The sequence below is a fragment of the Lynx canadensis genome, chromosome F1 (assembly GCF_007474595.2).
Source record: "Lynx canadensis isolate LIC74 chromosome F1, mLynCan4.pri.v2, whole genome shotgun sequence".
NCBI classification, from domain to species: Eukaryota; Metazoa; Chordata; class Mammalia; order Carnivora; family Felidae; genus Lynx; species Lynx canadensis.
This window is the reverse complement of record NC_044319.2, coordinates 53,600,481-53,618,949: the sequence shown is the minus strand read 5'-3', so window position 1 is coordinate 53,618,949 and position 18,469 is coordinate 53,600,481. Positions and strand designations below refer to the sequence as shown.

The 18,469-nt window shown below is 36.5% G+C and overlaps 1 protein-coding gene across 1 annotated transcript in view; it reads left to right on the top strand.

The window, feature by feature from the left end:
• Window positions 1–18,469, top strand: part of USH2A (usherin) — a 739,358-nt gene that overhangs the window by 187,908 nt on the left and 532,981 nt on the right. Inside the window, exons 15-16 of the mRNA XM_030302386.1 lie at window positions 9,054–9,212; window positions 17,007–17,501. Of these exons, the coding sequence (XP_030158246.1) occupies window positions 9,054–9,212; window positions 17,007–17,501 (654 nt within the window). The remainder of the gene's footprint in view (window positions 1–9,053; window positions 9,213–17,006; window positions 17,502–18,469) is intronic.

Here is an 18,469-nt window from a genome sequence, read left to right as displayed (position 1 = left end):
GGAAATACTGGTTGTGGCATGGGTAGGAAGGGAGCCTGCTTTCCTTCCTGTTCCACCTCGATTTTTACATGGTACTTGCTTGTTATCCTAGCAACAGCCGGAACAAGCAGCTTCGCAAAGATAGGATGCTATTGGAAGGAATGTAGTGCTATCTATTGTTGAAACTGTGAACTACCTCGGGCTGGTATTTTGCTCTGTGTCCAACAGATGTCAAGCATGTGTTTTTCAGGAACATTAGTATGTTTCATGGTGTCCTTCTACACAGTTTGGGAACCATGGGATTATGACTATTATCTTTTCCCCTTCCTTAGAGGCCACTGGCAATAGTTTAGCAGTATCATCTGTTATTTTTTCCTTCTTTTTTTTTTTTTTTGACAGAAAGTTGAATTGGGAATCTGAGCATATAATTTCCAGAATGCAGGAGAATTGAATTCAGAGAAGATAGTTAGTTAGAACCTCTTTAAAATCTGCTTCCTTATTTTATGATTCATTTCTTTCCTATCAATATTTGTTTCATGCTTTAGGAATTGTAGCCATTCTCCTTAATAGGAGAGACACTAGCAAAACAGGTATTAAATGGTTCTTGCTTTTCTGAGCTTTACTAGTGGATGAAATTTCAATTTCCCTAAACTTCTTACTATGAACTTAATGAAATATATATATATAAATTTATATATTATATATTAAATATATATAACATATGTAAATATACATAAAATATATTATATATTAATATATATTATATGTATTATATAATTATATAACATAATTATATAATATATATTTATATTTATTTATAAACTGTCCATAGCTCATTTGTGTTTAAGTCTTCTTGACCCTGTTCACTGCTATGTTTATCCTTGGTTATTTATCCATCTTTTTATCACTCATAGCTTTTTCTTTATCCTTACTTATCATAGAAGCTTTTGTGACTAACACTTTAAAAACATTTTTGTTGTCAAATATATACAAGACAAAACTGACTGTATTAGCCATTTTTAAATGCACAGTTAATTTATATTAAATACAATCATAATGTTGTGCAACCATCACTGCCGTGCATCTCCATAACTCTTTACAACTTGTAAAATGGAAACTGTGTACCAATTAAACAATAATATCTCCCATTTGATCCCAGCCCCTGGCAACCACAGTTTTATTTTCTCTATAATTTTGAATAATCTAAGAACCTCATGTAAGTAAAATCACAAAATATTTGCCTTTTTGTGAGTGGCTTATTTCAGTTAGCATATGTCCTCCAGGGTCATCCATTTTGTAGCTTATCTTATAATTCCCTTGCTTTTAATTCTGAAGAATATTCCATCATATGCATGTACCATATTTTGCTTATTCATTCATCTGTCGGTGGGCCTGTGGGTTGCTTCCATGTTTTGGCTTCTGTGAGTAATGCTGCTATGGGTATGGGTGTATAGCCATTTCTTCAAGACTGCTTTCAGTTCTGTTGGGTATATAACAGAAGAGGGATTCTAGATCATATGGTAAGTCTACTTTTAATTTTTTTGAGGAACTGCCATTCTATTTCCCATACCAGCTTTACTATTTTAAATTCCCACCAACAGTACACAATGGCTCAGATTCTCTATATCTTTGCCAACATTGTTATTTTGTATTTATCACAGCCATCTAATATATATGAGATGCTATCTCATTGTAGTTTTGATATGCATTTCTCTAATGATTAGTAATACTGGGCATCTTTTCATAGTTATTGGCCATCTGTATATCTTTTCTGGAGAAAGTCCTTTCAAGTTATTTGCCTAGTTTTTCATTGGGTTATTTGTCTTTATTACTGAGCTGTAACTGTTCTTTACGTATTCTAGGTGCATGTCCTTTATTAGATATATGATTTACAAATGTCTTTCCCAACTGGGTTTACTTTTCACTTTCCTGATAGTGTCATTTGAAGCATGGATGTTTCAAAATCTGATACAGTTCAACGTATCCATTTTGTATTATTATTTATGCATTTAGTGTAATATCTAGGAAACCATTACCAAATCCAAGGTTAGGAAGATTTACCCCCATGTTTTCTTGTAAGAGTCTTATAGTCTTTTTGCTTTTATATTTAAATCTTTGATCCATTTTGAATTGATTTTTAGATATGTTGTGAGTTAAGTCTCCAGTTTCATTCATTTCGAATGTGGCTTTCCAGTTGTTCCTGCACTATTTATGGAAAACACTATTTTTCCCTTGGTTCTCATTAGTCTTGTTGAAAATCAGTTTATTATGTTCTGTTGACTTTTTAATCTATATTTTCTGTTATTTTATTACTAGTTGCCCTACGAATTAGAGTATGCATACTCATTTGCCACAATCTACTTTAGGCTGTACTGATATAATGCTGGTAATATATAACAGATACGCTTTTGGTACGGCTTCTTTTCCTTCCCTATCTTTGAGTTGTCATACCATGTAAATGTGTATGTGTTGCATATATATATATATATATATATATATATATATATACACATACACATACACATACACATACACATATATGTACATATATATAGTATATATAATAAACCCAACATTGCACTAATATAATTATTATTTTCTTTTAATAGTAATATGTTTTTAAAAGTGATTTGAGAAGAGAAAACAGAATATGAATATATATACACACACACACAGATATACACGTAGTCTTTGATATTTACTCCATATTTATCCTTTCTGGTGTTCTTCCTACCTCTATGTGATTCAATTTATTTACTCTCTGTGTCATTTCCTTTTAGCCTGATTGATTTCCTTAGTATTTTTTGTAGGACTAGTCTACAAGAATTCTCCCACTGTTTTTTTCAAATTATTTGGGAATACCTGTATCTTCCTTCCTTCCTTCCTTCCTTCCTTCCTTCCTTCCTTCCTTCAAATGGGTAGATTTTCTGGATAGAATTCTTGGTAACAAGTATTCCTTTTTCTTTTAGGACTGACTTTGAATTCATTCTACTACTTTATGGCCTCCATTGTTTTTGTCGGCCTTTAACTGTATTTTTCTTCAACTGTAAATGAAATTTCTCTTACTCTTTTAAAAGTGGTGTTTTTTTTGGTTTGTTTTTTGTTTTTTTGTTTTTTTTTTTTTTTTTTTGGTCTTTCAGCAGTTTGACTGTGATATGTTTAGTGTGAATCTCTTTGTATCCTACTTGGAGTCATTGTACTTTTTGGAAATGGAAATGTAGATAAATGTTTTCCACCAAATTTGGGGAGTTTGAGCCAATATTTCTTCAGATATTTTCTGCCACTTTCTCGGTCTCTCATTTTGGGGATCCCATGACACATATTTTGGTGCATGGCACACCTGACATTTTCTTATAGGTCTCTGTGGATCTGTTCATGTTTGGTCTATTTTTTTCACTTTCTTTCTGTGGATTGGCTAAATCATATTGCTATATCTTTACATTTTACCTATTGCTTTATCTTCAAGTTCACTGATTCTTTCTCCTTTCCTTTCAAATCTGCCATTGAGTCCATTTCAGGAAAGTTTCAAGTTTAGTTATCATATTGTTCAACTCTGGAATTTAGTGTTTTTATACATTCTGTTTCTCTATTAAAGTTTTCTTTTTAATGAATCATCATCATCATCATCATCATCATCATATTTTTCTTTAACTCTTAGGACATATTTACAATAGCTGCTATGAAGTATTTTTTGCTACACTTAATATTAGAGATCATTCAGAATCTGTTTCTCTCCACTGCCAATTTTATGAGTATAGTTCGCAGTTTCTTTAAGTGTGTTGTAATTGTATGTTGAAAACACTTAAGTTGTTTAGGTTTTTTTGATAGTTTGCATAGACTTAAATGGTGGGAAAATTTCTCCACTGCAGTGTACAGCTGCTGATGTCTCTACCAGCTTTTTTGTTTTTTAATTTAATTTTTACTCACAGCCTGGCTTCCTAGGAGTCACTGCTGTGTCTGAAGCAGCCAAATATTTGGGCAATGTTTGTGCTCAAATACTTCTAGACCATATAGCTTCTGCCATTCAATGTGTGTCTGGTTTGGGGGATGTTTTCAGAGTTACGGTGAGTTCTCCGTTCTTTGGCCTCCACTTTTCACTGGCTCTCATGGTTTTCCCCATAGCTTCATAGTTTTCCAGCCTGCTACAGATCTGTGGAGAACATCTCTCAGGTCTTCCGTGGCTGTCTCCTGCCTGGGGTCTCCTGCTTGATTATCTGGTAAATTCCCCACTTAACCTAGCTGGGAGCACATGCACAGGCTAGCAAACCTGTGAGTTTTCCCTCTTGTTCCCAATCAGCTGAGCCATTTTTAGATGGCAAAGCTATGAATTCCTGCTGCCAACCCCATATCGAGTCAGTGCCCTGTGGTACCAAAGCTACTGTTTATAGTCAGCCCTGCTGGTACAACTAACACACCTAATTGTGGAACTGGTACTATGGGAACAGCCCCTCACAAAAGGGCCACAGACTCCTACTGTTACGACTCAAAGCTCTCCAAGTTCTTCAAGAGTAGGTATATGTTCTTAACTTTTTGTTTGCTTGTTGTTGATTTAGAGCTCCCAGAAATGGTTATTTTGGAGATTTCACTGAGTTTTAACTCTTTGAGTCTAAACTCTTTTTGTTGCCATAATCAGAAGCACTCCTATCTCTTTTTACTTTTTAAATATTTCTTATAATTTTCTAGGTATTGTTTTATTTTTTAATTTCATCTATAGAATCCATTTTAAAATGTTTCTTAGGGGCGCCTGGGTGGCGCAGTCGGTTAAGCGTCCGACTTCAGCCAGGTCACGATCTCGCGGTCTGTGAGTTCGAGCCCCGCGTCGGGCTCTGGGCTGATGGCTCAGAGCCTGGAGCCTGTTTCCGATTCTGTGTCTCCCTCTCTCTCTGCCCCTCCCCCGTTCATGCTCTGTCTCTCTCTGTCCCAAAAATAAATAAAACGTTGAAAAAAAATTAAAAAAAAAATGTTTCTTAATAACTATCTTCTACTTGTTTTTCATTAATGGCACTAAGTGCTGGCTTCATAGCTGCATCTTCCTTTGTGATTAGGTATGGCCATGTCACGAACTTCTGCCTGAAATGATCTGGGCAGAAGTGATGTGTGGGAGTCCTGGGTTGTGCTTTCATAACCACAGGACATGCCCGCCATCTCTCCTTTTCCTGTAGATTTGGATGTGGACTTGGTGGCCATCCAGCTGGAATCACATACATAGGGATAACCCCTAAAGGATGGCAAAGCAAAGGACACAGGGAATCCAGACACCTGTTCTCATAGCCACAGTGTTTCCAGCCTTTCATGGAAGAGGGACATACACATATTCATTTTATATGCAAAATAATCCTGAACAGTAGATAATCCTCCCTTTACTATAGATGAGGGAGGATTCAGAGAGTCTAGTCAAAATTTGACTACAGTTACACAATTACCCAAGTGCCTAAGCCAAGATTAAAACTCATGGCTCCCGGGGCGCCTGGGTGGCGCAGTCGGTTAAGCGTCCGACTTCAGCCAGGTCACGATCTCGCGGTCCGTGAGTTCGAGCCCCGCGTCAGGCTCTGGGCTGATGGCTCGGAGCCTGGAGCCTGTTTCCGATTCTGTGTCTCCCTCTCTCTCTGCCCCTCCCCTGTTCATGCTCTGTCTCTCTCTGTCCCAAAAATAAATAAAAATGTTGAAAAAAAAATTAAAAAAAAAAATAAAACTCATGGCTCCCCAAAAAATGGATATAGTCACAACATTATACTATCCTTCATTAAAAGAAAGTCTGGCTTATGCAAAGGTCATGCTTGGCAATTTTGATAAATGAGTATGTGACCATTTTCTCAGAATTCCCTTTCAGCACACAGAAGGTGAGTTCAGGTTATCTCAGGGCCGGGATTTCATAATATTATTTCTCAAAGTGGTACTGAACCATCAAAGCCTTCAGATCTATGAACATTCTCATTTCGATGTCAAATAGGCTACATCTATACTGTGAAGTTGGACAAGACCGCGGTTAGAGATAGTGATAACAAGTAATCAACTTTAAGTGTTTGAAAGAGCCTATTTGTGTATTTGTGTACGTGAATGTTTGTTGCTAAGGAAATTTTCAAGTAATGCAAATCATTTCCCATACCCTTTGACATGGGATGAAAACATATTTTTCTTCCAGTCATCCAAAAAGTATTTCACTGTCTTAGAAAATAGTCTGAAGGTCAGTTTTGATTGCTTTAACTCTGAAATCTGTTGTGTTCCTGATATCATGCAGAGTTTTAGATATAGTTAGTAATATCCACTAAAAATATTCAATTGCCATAGATTACAAGGCTCTTTGAGAATGCTATAAATGAGACAGTTTATGAGTCTTTGTGGTTCCACCAAGAAAAACAGGATGTAGAGCCCTAAATTAAAAATCCCTGACAGATCAAATGCCTGTCAGTCAGTGTTCAACCAATGCAAATGACCATATCATATATGGCAAATTCCAGAATTCAAAAATATAAGGTCCTCTTTGGAAATGGTTCTCTTTTCCTGGTGTCACTATGGACATGGACTAATGGACTATGGACTAATGGTTTCCTGTGTCACTATGTCATTTTGAGATTGGTACTACTCTCGTCTTGTATCTAACTAGGCGTATGGACAGTTAGATATTTAATATGACAATGCAAATTCCCAAGGAGGAAAAACAAGATAAAAGGGAAGAGTGAGAGTGTATCTAGTTCGAATATTTTTTTTCTTTAAGAATATAACATCAATATTATCTCCCTTAGGATTAGAGACATTGTCTTTAGGAAGCCTATGCATCATATATGGAATTTTGTATATTTCAAATTCAGTGCTCTTGAAATACTTTCTTAAAATGTTATTATTGGATTATACCATGTCTTTAAAGTGGAGTGTATCCCTCATGAATACTGATGAATTAGTAATAGCTCTTAGTTGAAAGTCTTTGCCTGGTGTGCAGGATGACTTCATTCTCCTACTCCATACTTCCCCACCCTACTCTATTCCATCAAGATTCTGGATGGTCTGCATCAGCAGGCTCCCTTACCCTCTGACTTCCTGTTGGCTTTGGCTACTCGCAGGAGCCTACCAGTCAGCTGAAAGGCTGGCAGGAAGAGAAGTTGGAATATTTAACCCTCAGCTTCTTGTCTCAGTGCAGAAGCAGTTTTGAGCTAGTCTTAAGCTGATTGTATCCTGCCGTGAGTAGCCACAGCACCTGTCAAGTGATGCTATTCTTATAGCTCTTTCTATCCCTGAGTACTATGCCCTTTTGGGCTAGGGATTGTGTGGGCACCTGGCTGGCTCAGTTGGTTAAGCGTCCTACTTCGGCTCAGGTCATGATCTCGTGGTTCGTGGGTGTGAGCCCTGCGTCAGACTGTGTGCTGACAGCTCAGAGCCTGAAGCCTGCTTTGGATTCTGTGTCTCCCTCTCTTTCTGCCCTGCCCCCACTTGCATTCTCTCTCTCTCTCTCTCTCTCTCTCTCAAAAAAAAAAAAATAAAATAAACATTAACAAAAATTAAAAAGCTAGGGATTGTGTGTTAGAAAAAAGGTAACATAGTGGGTCTGACTGCTTATCTGTAGAAAAACCTGATTACAAAGTTAGCCTTTGGCTGGCATCTGGGAACTTGGGCTTTGTGAGGGTTCTTGCCATCCCCAAAACAGGTCAGAGTGGCTCACTGTCTCTTAAATTTTGTCTGACCAAATGGTTTATGCTTAACCCTGATGTCCTTCTGGAAATCTAGAATTTGGGGGTTATTCATGTTGACAAAGGCTGTCTACATAAACAGCCCTTGGTACAAACCCTAGGCATTGAGTTTCTAATGAGCTTTCCTGTTTGGCAACGTTTCACATGTTTTCACAAACCATTAACATTGCTGGGCGGGGAGGGGGAGGGATTAGGCATATCCCGTGTGACTAGAACCTTGTGGTTGGTTTCCCTTGGACTTACCCATGTGCCTTTCCCTTTGTTGATTACATTCTATCCTTTAGTTATAATAAATCATAGCCACAAGTAGGACTTTATGGTAAGTCTGGCAAGTCCTGCTAGTAAATCATTGAAACCGGGGGTGGTCTTGAGGACCCCTAACATGAATAGTAATGGAGCTCTACTGTTATCACATGATTTTTTGAAATATCTTAACAAAAATACTAATGGTTTTTGAAGTCAGGTAACACAGCAATCTGTACCTTTGATATCCTATTTAACGAAAGAGTCTGAAATAAGCTGGTGGTTGATTGTCCTTAAAAAAATAGTTAGATATTGTCTTTTGCTTTTACCTTTATCTATTCTGGGAGTGGGGAGAAAATGAAGGAAAATAGGATGACTAAGGAAAATATACAGTAATAGGAGACAACGTTTTCATGGTGTATACTTACATTATATAAAATATCACTAAAACAGTGAGATGAATGCTCTTATGTGCCTGATGGAAGCAATTATATCACCCCTAACAACCACTGCACCCTACCAGGTGTGGGTATATTCACACAATACGTTCAAATTGTTTCTTGCTAATATTTAGACTGTTTAACATCCATGACATCCATAGGTATTTATATTACCAGCTATTACTCTTTCTTGTAAATTGCGCTCCGTGAGTCAGGATGAGGCATATGTGTTTAGTGGAGTGGAAAACTTCCTTTGAAAAATCCAAAAATTATGCTCCTTAAATTCCAAGTTTCAACGTAACTTATTTATGTCAACTTTTAAATTAAGTGGAAAATAAATGTTATGCATCCTTGGATAGTTTCTCAAAAGAAAAGAAAAAAAGAAAAAAGAAAAAAAAGAAAGAAGGAAGGAAGGAAGGAAGGAGAAAAAGAAGTGCTTAATATAAACTTTTGTGGTTCCCCCCACCCCAACTATGTTTATGTCAGCTGTATTGACCTACAAAATTGTTTTATGCTCATAGATAAAGAGCTTTGTTTTAGAGAATTCATGATGAGTACCCTCTGTTTATTAATGTCTTGGTAAACCACATGTCTTCTTGATAAAGTAATCCTGAATCAGAAAGACCTTTTTGTTGGATATCTTACTTCAGTTTACTTGTGTGCTTATTGATTGCCCTTGCTCATAAATGCTCTCTCCATTGTAATTTAGCTCCATCCCAACAACCTCCACCCAGAGGACAAGTTCAAAGTTCTTCTGCTATCAATCTCTCCTGGAGTCCACCTGATTCGCCAAATGCCCACTGGCTTACTTACAGTTTATTCAGGGATAGTTCTGAAGTCTACACAACTGAAGATCAATACCCATACAGTAAGTTTAAAGGTTTGGTGATAGAAAGATGTAATATTCTGAGAATTGATATGTTAGCTAAGATCTTTGACATTGAGGATAAATGTTGTGGTTTCCTGTGTCTAGCTGAGAATTGTTTCAAACAGAGATGGAATTACAAATCTCAGTAGCCATCTCCTGGTAATCAAAACAATGTAATAAAAATGAGATGCTTCTTATTTGATAAGCCCTTAATGCTTATCAAATTCTCAAAGATGAAAAAATAATTACCCTATCCAGCATTGATGAGGATATGGAGGAGCTAGAACTTACATAAACTGCTGGAATATCTGTGTAAGTTCATTGGTACAATTTTTCATGCAAGATGAATGGTTAAACTGTACGAAAAAACTAATATATACCATTTGCCTCAGTAAATTTACTTTAGAAAATTTATCTTAAATTAATAGTCATAAATGGATACAACGTATGTTCAAACATACACTACTTGTAAGAGCAAAATATTGGAAACATTCAGATATTCAAAAAACTTTCCATAAATTGTGATAGATGGCATAGTAGAATCCTGGTACATTGTTAAGTGAATTTTAGGGTGTGATTGCCTATAAAATGATACCTTAGTTTACATGTTAATGAATGGAAAATGTCCATGACGCATTGTGTGATGTAATGAAAGATATTACAAATAATCTATTATTTATATTTTACTTCAAAAATGTGTAGAAATACTGGAAGGCTTACAACAAACTGATCTGTAGTGTTCTCTGGGCATAATATTACAGAAAATTTATCAAGTGTTTCTATTATATGGGTTCAGCTTTTAAAATTCTCAGGTTAAAAATGGACTTTTAAAATAGTGGGATCAGAGTACTAATGTTCTTGCAGACAATGTAATTTTATGCATAGCTGCCATTTCCATAGAGATAGAAAATAACATGAACTTAAATTGAAAGAGACAGAATGGGGAGAAACCATGAAGACTATCTTTGCATCTGTAACTTTTATGAAGATTTTAAAGGTGGTATTAGAAATCAAACTATTGGGACACATTGTCTTATTAAAAATATTTACCCAAGATGTTTTATATTTTTCTTATTTCTTATTTTTATTTATTTTTTGAGAGAGATCATGAGCCGGGGAGGTCAGAGAGAGAGGGGGACAGAGGATCCAAAGTGGGCTGTGCACAGTCAAGCTGACAGCAGTGAGCCTGACGCAGGGCTTGAACCCACAAACCATGAGATCGTGATCTGAGCCGAAGTCGGACACTCAACCAACTGAGCCACCCAGGCGCCCCTACTCAGATCTTTTAGATCCAGTTTCCCTAAAGCCAGAATGAAGAAATAGAAATTTTTACAGGCTGCTAGCTCTGTCTTCTCTGATATTTGCCTCTAGTCATGTTTAGCTATGAGCTAGTTTGAGAAACTAATTTTAAAAAACATTGGAACAGTGATTCTAATTCAAGTTTCCATTTTGTTCTCCTTGTTTAATGTCCAATTTTCCAAATTCTAGCTTAACTTGCTTACTTAGTTAGACAAGTACATAAAGTTCTGTAGGTGCACTGACGTTCCACAATCTTCTTCAAAATGGCTAGGAGTCGGCCTTGTTTTAACATAGTGATTGGCTCTAAAACTTCTATTTAGCGTACACTTCTGTAGGTTACATTTTGTTCCTAATTCTGCCTGACAGACACCTACATTCCTGTGTCCAGCACTTTCTATTAACTCTAAATGTTTCTCCAGTACTCCGGCTCTTCTTTGAAGTTAATGGAAACTCTGAACTTCATGATGCAGATTGCAAGGGAAATGAACATCTGTCTACATCTGCCATGTTGGCAAAGCATCCCAAAACCTGCTACTAGAATGTTTATTTTCTTCCAAATATCAGCATGATCCAGGTGTCCTTAAACTTAAACTTTTGTGATAGGAGAAGAGAGAGTTCTAAAAATATTGAAAGTAATTTTGAAGATGACAGTACCACTGGTTGGATTGTTGCTGAAAATTGTGAATTAGGATCACCCTATTTTCCATACAGCGTAATTCAATAATAAAATTAAACTTCAATTATACCCTTCAATCCAGTGGCGTGTTTTCTATAGTAACATATTGTCATCTGTTTTACAGACCATTGCATGAGAATATAACACTCTGGCTCTTTTTCATGATTGTACTAATATAGAATCCAAATAACAGTTTCTTACATAATAAGTGTGTACTCATTCACTAATCAGACATTTATATAATCCTATTAAACAAGGTATTATTTCCTAAAACCTTAGTTTTCATTAAAAAAAATGCCACTTCTGGCATTTCTTGACAATCACTATAATTAATGATGTGAAAATTATCTGCATGATGGCATTTGAACAGTAAGAACAATTGGTTAACGCTGTCAGAACTTTGTATCATTCTAATAATACCCTCATGTTTATTACTCTATTTCCAGTGTGTGGATAGCATGTGTAATATGAAAAGGAAACAGTACTTATATTCAGTCGGATGAACACAAATCTTTGGGTTAAATAAAGGCATTTGGAATTATAGGTGGAGAATCATTGAACTTTTCAAAGAAAATTAATAGTGTTGTCTTCCGAGAAAGTTTGATCATTTGGTTGAGACCGTTATAGAATTCCTTGTTAGAATAAAAACTTTTCTTAGCTTGCCTGATGCACTATGGGATTCTCTAGGACAGTTATTTCCAACCTAAGATCATGACACACTGATGTATTGTTATCTTTAAAGGTTGCAAAGTATTTATTATTAATAATAGCACACTAATTATTGTGGAATAATTGTAAGGTATCTGAGTTACAGACTTTCCAAAAATAAGCAAAATTTACAACTTCATAAGCTTGTACATAACCAGCTTTCAAAAATAGGAGAGAAAGATCTAGAGGTCAAGTAAGCACATTGGGAATTGTACATAATCAGCACCTAATATTATCTCCCCTGTAGTGCCAATCTGGTTTGCTTATAGGTATTTTCCATGTCATAGGTGTGAAGAGAACAGCTATCATAGGAAATAGCACTCATTTAGTAGTGTTGCAGTTTTAGGGAGTGGTCAATAAATCATATTATGTTTTCCTACTTGAATTTGGAACCTAAAGAAAACTAGACCTAGCAGTCAGTAAGGTGGAAATGAAAAATAAAAATAATCTTCATTACTGATAAAAGTCAGATTGGAGAATAGACCTTCCCTCCTTCAGGAAGACAGATTAGGAGAGAGAAAAATCAATGGGCTGATCTAAGCATGTTCTGTTTCCCCCTCTTCTCCCCAACTTCACAGTTAAATCATTACTCATTTGGGATGCCATGAGTAGAGAAATAGCCCTTATATGTTTACTCTAAAAAAAAAAAATCCTTTCACAGAGAAACTAGACAAATACTTCAACACCTGACCGTTGTTTACATAGCCTAAAGACATTAACGTAGCTTAGAGTTTCAGACAACTATACATCTTAGTGAACCCTGAGATTTCATTTCTACTTTTAATATCGTTATCATTTGTTATTCCATACTACATCAAAGGATCAATGTAACAAGTGGTAAGATAGCTCAGCTACTCTGAGAGACAAACAGAGAATATAGGGAGGGGATGAGGAAAAAAACCAGAAGAGATGATGGCAAGTAACTGTTTCTCTAAGGCTCTCAATATTCTTTCCTAGAAAAATATTTGGAAAAATCATTCCTTCATTTATTCAATGAAATTTTATTCAGTGCTAACTCCAGATCAGGAACTGTGTGAGTCACTAGAAATATAAAGATGGAAGGAGGGGCGCCTGGGTGGCGCAGTCGGTTAAGCGTCCGACTTCAGCCAGGTCACGATCTCGCGGTCCGTGAGTTCGAGCCCCGCGTCAGGCTCTGGGCTGATGGCTCGGAGCCTGGAGCCTGTTTCCGATTCTGTGTCTCCCTCTCTCTCTGCCCCTCCCCCGTTCATGCTCTGTCTCTCTCTGTCCCAAAAATAAAAATAAACGTTGAAAAAAAAAATATTTAAAAAAAAAAAAAAGGACATGAGCCTTTTTAAAGATGGAAGGAATAGTTCTCATTATCAAGAGGGGAGATAAAAAGTAAAACAAAATTATAATATATTTTAAATGTTGAATTAAAGTAGACTTGGAGTATTAAGAAAGTACTGTAACCCTGACTACAGTATCAGAGATGGAGACTGAGAACCATTAAAAGTTTTGCAGTCAGGAAGTGATGTGTAAACTGGGTTAGCCAGGTACTATGGTAGAGCAAGAATGATTGTCATGGAAGAAATTATACGTGAAAAGGCATGAAGGGCAGGTGTAGGAGAAAATAAGGTACATTCAGGAAACCTGAGCCGGTCCAGGTAGCTTTCATGGGTGGTGTATTAGGACATACCTCAATCCAGAGTGGGTACCAGCTGAGATCATGAGTTCGTGCTGAAGGAAGAATTCTGAATGTTTCCCCAAATGTGCAGAAGTTTGTGGTAGGAGAACAATTTTCCCAGCTCAGAGTTAAAGATAGAGATAATTCTTCTCCTAACTGCGGAGTGCAACCTGCTTGAGATAAGTTCTTTTAACCTGAGTTATTTTATTGTTGCTATGACAGAATTAAGGGGAATTCTGTTTATACCCTTTCAACTGCTTTTATTTAGTTCATACTGTATGTTTATATAATATTTTTAACCAAATATATGTTGCCATCTCAATTCTATCATTACTCTAATTACTTACTACATAGACTGCTCTTGTAAATTTTGATCTATCGAGATTATGTCCCATTTCTCAAATGCTACAACTATTACGTACGTGCTGAACTTTTTAATTATCATCAGGTTATATGTCTTCCAACTTCCAGTTTAAGCACATGCCAGTCTCTTGGAATATTTAGCACTGATAGTTATTTTTACCTTTTAGGTTTTGGCTTTTGGCATGTTAAGTAGAATATTTTCCATCATTTTCTAGCCTTGAATGATCTTTTTTCAAAATTTTTTGAGTATTTTAAAGTCTCATGTGGAATACACATAACTTTAATTTAATAAATATTTATTGAATTTATTATTATATGCCAGAAATACATGTAATAGTAGCTACACCATGGCTATGATAGAGAAATTTCCTTAATTGTTCAATTGTGATAACAATACTATGTTTTGAGCAACAAGTATGATGTTCAGGTAATATATCGAAAACCAATGTAGTAGTCATTTGAATAGCTGATAGAATGACACTACTTAGCAACTCCTCTCAATATATCACAAGCACATTTTTCCAGTGCAGGATATCACTTTTTCTGGAGTGACATAGTAAACATCATTCATCAAATCCTTCCAATGGAGGATATCACCTTTTCTAAAGAGGCATAGTAATTTTTTTTTAAATATGAAATTTATTGTCAAATTGGTTTCCATACAACACCCAGTGCTCATCCCAACAGGTGCCCTCCTCAGTGCCCATCACCCACCCTCCCCTCCCTCCCACCCCCCATCAACCCTCAGTTTGTTCTAGTCTCTTAAGTTTTGGCTCCCTCCCTCTCTAAACTTTTTTTTTCCCTTCCCCCCACCCCATGGTCTTCTGTTAAGTTTCTCAGGATCCACATAAGAGTGGAGGCATAGTAAATTTTATGCATCAGTTTTACTGATTGATTTAAAAAATATTTATTGAAATTCTACTCTGTGCTACAAATGGTGGCAAATAAGGAGGACACGATCTCGGCTTTCCCAGAATGTTAAGTCTAGTGTCGAAGACAGACAATTTATCATAACTATTAAACTACTAAAATGTGAGAAGGGTATATTCACATTATATGTCATAATGGGAGATTATGGCTAATTTTCTTTCTTCTACATCCAGGAAAACCTGAAATCTCATAATACTCTCCCACTCCTACCTCATTTAAGCATGCTCAGTACATTTTTTAAAAATTGCCAACACCCCTCTGCCCTGAACCTACTTCAGTTTTGGACTGCAGAAAAGATAAGGAATTAGGAGAATATGAGTCTGGATTTCCCAGATTACTTAGGTTCTCAGAAGGTAACAGTTCCCTGGTTTGATTTTATAATAGAAAGTTTCACTAATACAGGAGACAAAAATTAGATATCAATGAGAACACATTTTTTAAATTTGATATTAAGCATACTTGGAAAGAAATTCATCAGTGCATTTAGTTATTACTAGTATTAGTGCATCCAAAGAGGAATCTCAGTGTACAATAATTTGTCTATGTAATTTTGTCATTGGAGTAGATCTTTTTCTTTTTTAAAAAATTTTTTAATGTTTATTTTTGAGAGAGAGAGAGACAGAGCATTAGCAGGGGAGGGGCAGAGAGAGGGTGGGGGGGGGAGACAGAGAATCTGAAGCAGGCTCCAGGCTCTGAGCTGTCAGCACAGAGCCCAATATGGGGCTCAAACCCACAAACTGTGAGATCATGACCTGAGCCACCCAGGTGCCCCTGGGGTAGATCTTTTTCTTATAAAAATGCCATATCCAATGAAGAAATCATCAAAGAAATTTTTTTAATATCACGATTCCAGCATTCTAGTATGATGACTAACTTCACTTTGGAAAGTTTCTGGAATAGTGTGTACTCCAGTTTATTTTTCATAATAATATTTACATATATGCACTATTGCATTTTATGCTTTTTTCTCATGTTGCTACATGGCCCTCGTTACTATGTTTTATAATAATTACATGATATTAAAATTCTATTAATGTTGGGGCGCCTGGGTGGCGCAGTCGGTTAAGCGTCCGACTTCAGCCAGGTCACGATCTCGCGGTCCGTGAGTTCGAGCCCCGCGTCAGGCTCTGGGCTGATGGCTCGGAGCCTGGAGCCTGCTTCCGATTCTGTGTCTCCCTCTCTCTCTGCCCCTCCCCCGTTCATGCTCTGTCTCTCTCTGTCCCAAAAATAAATAAACGTTGAAAAAAAAATTAAAAAAAATTCTATTAATGTAATACATTAATATTACAATATTATAACACATTAAATTCCACTTTAATATACTTCAACATTTCCTATTATAAATGACACATCAGTACTTTTAGATGCTTCCTGAGGAAATGCTTCCCAAGAATTTGAGTAAGGACCATGGTCTTATAAAATATGTTTTACTGTATGCTTGTACAAGCCCTCAGTCTGTTGCCTCTCAGTTTCACACTTACCCTTCATTGCCTCCTTTGCAACAATAGAGCTGGAGCCTGTAAACGTTTCTCCTTGGCTACCTGGCATGTTTTAATTGTCACAATCCTGCAGTACGCTTCCTGTCCCCTTAGAGAATGGGATTCCAGGCACACATCTAATCATGTCCGCTCCCTATCTTTGTAATCTTTTAAAAACCAGACTTCTCTTGTGTAAGTTGTCCACTGCTGATTACAAATGTCTGCAAAAGTTAGTGGTTTAAAACAACAATAAACATTTCTAATTTCGCAGTTTCTAGGAGTCATAAATTCCAGGAAAGTTTCCATTGGCCAGGTGGCCAATGTGGCCTGTGGTAGCAGTTTGCCAACCCTTCATGTGGTGCAAAATATTGTTTAACAAGCAAACAGGTCATATAGAAGAAAAAACCTGTTGTTTCAGTTTCAGAGAACTGCCAGAAATTCCTCTTATATCTTCTATAAAAAAGACACCATATTATATAAAGAATGAGAGCTTAAGCCTTCTAATATCCTTCATTACAAAAGGCACTTATACCATACAATACAAGTAATCAGTATTTGCTTTATTTCGGTTTTAAATATATGAACCATACTCTTACTCAAAAGAGCAGATTGTACATAGGAAAACGGTTGCAAATGGTTCCTTACTAATTTGTGACATGTAACTATTTTCTTCTTTTTTTTCTTTTTAATTTCAGATATTCAGTACTTCTTAGACACTGACCTGTCACCATATACTTCATATTCCTATTACATCGAGACTGCCAGTGTGCATGGCTCCACAAAGACTGCACCTGTCACTTTCAAGACGAAACCGGGGGTCCCGGAAGGACACTTGAACTTAAGTTATATCATTCCTGTTGGCTCAGACTCTGTAACGCTTACCTGGACCACACCTTCAAATCGTTCTGGTCCTATAGAAAAATATATTTTGTCCTGTGCTCCTTTAGGTGGCATTCAGCCGTGTGTTCCTTATGAAGGTCGTGAAACTGCAGCTACCATCTGGAATCTGGTTCCATTCACCAAGTACCATTTCTCTGTACAGGCATGTACTAGTGGGGGCTGTTTACACAGCTCACCCCTTACAGTGATCACAGCCCAAGCACCTCCCCGAAGGCTGAGTCCACCTGCAGTGTGGAAGATCAGTTCTACAGAGCTTCACGTCGAGTGGTCGCCCCCAGTGGAACCAAATGGTAGGAAGGCAAGGCTCAGATCTCCCTTTCTTGGCCAAACATGAATGAGAATTTAGGCATTTGGAATCGTGCAGTGAGAGTCTGGCAATTGTATTCATTTTTGTAACTGTAGGATAGAATAATTGAGAAGGTCTAAAGATATCAAACACTCTTCGGACTATGTAGAACAAGTTAGTAGAACAAGTGTATTTCTTTAATCTAATAACAAATTCCATTCATTTAAATTGCCCCTTAAAAGGCTAATATTATCTTTGCTCTTAATGACATCTGTCACAACACAAATGATGTTTCTAATTTGAAACTCACTTATGAGATGCATTATATTTGACTGTGTCACAAGCCAGGGCACCCATAAGCAGTAAATTTTCTCTTTTAACCAAGAAAAGGATATAAAATAATACCAAAATATGTATATAGGCTGGCTGACTCCATTAAGTTAATTTTTTGTCTTCATACAATTGAACCCTTGGTTATATAGGCCAGACACAAATTCATAGATTTTTAGTAATTAATTTCATGTGTGTACTATGGCAAAACCTTTTATCTTAGACTTTGAGAGTTACTTGATAAGAATATGTAGAAATTAAGTTGAATGTTCTAATATTTATGTAAATGGGGCTGTGTTAAATAGATAATTAAATTAAAATCCCCAAATTTGCAAGTATACAAATTGGAGGTGCAGTGATCAGATTACACCCCTCCCTCAAACAAAGCAATTCTTCTTAGAAATTATGGCCCTTCGCTCTGCAGAGGATTGGATTTACCTCTCATAAGTCATTGCTATTTTGTGTTTATGCATTCCCTTTTGGTTTGTTTTTCCATGAATGTGCTTTTTAGCAGTACTTTATACATTCATCTATCCATCAGCTTGTTGTCTTTTATAAGTCCCATCATCTGGATTATTAAAGGAGTGAACAGGTAATCTAGTCAGGAGAATAAGGCAAAGCCAGCAGAACTCTTTAACTGAC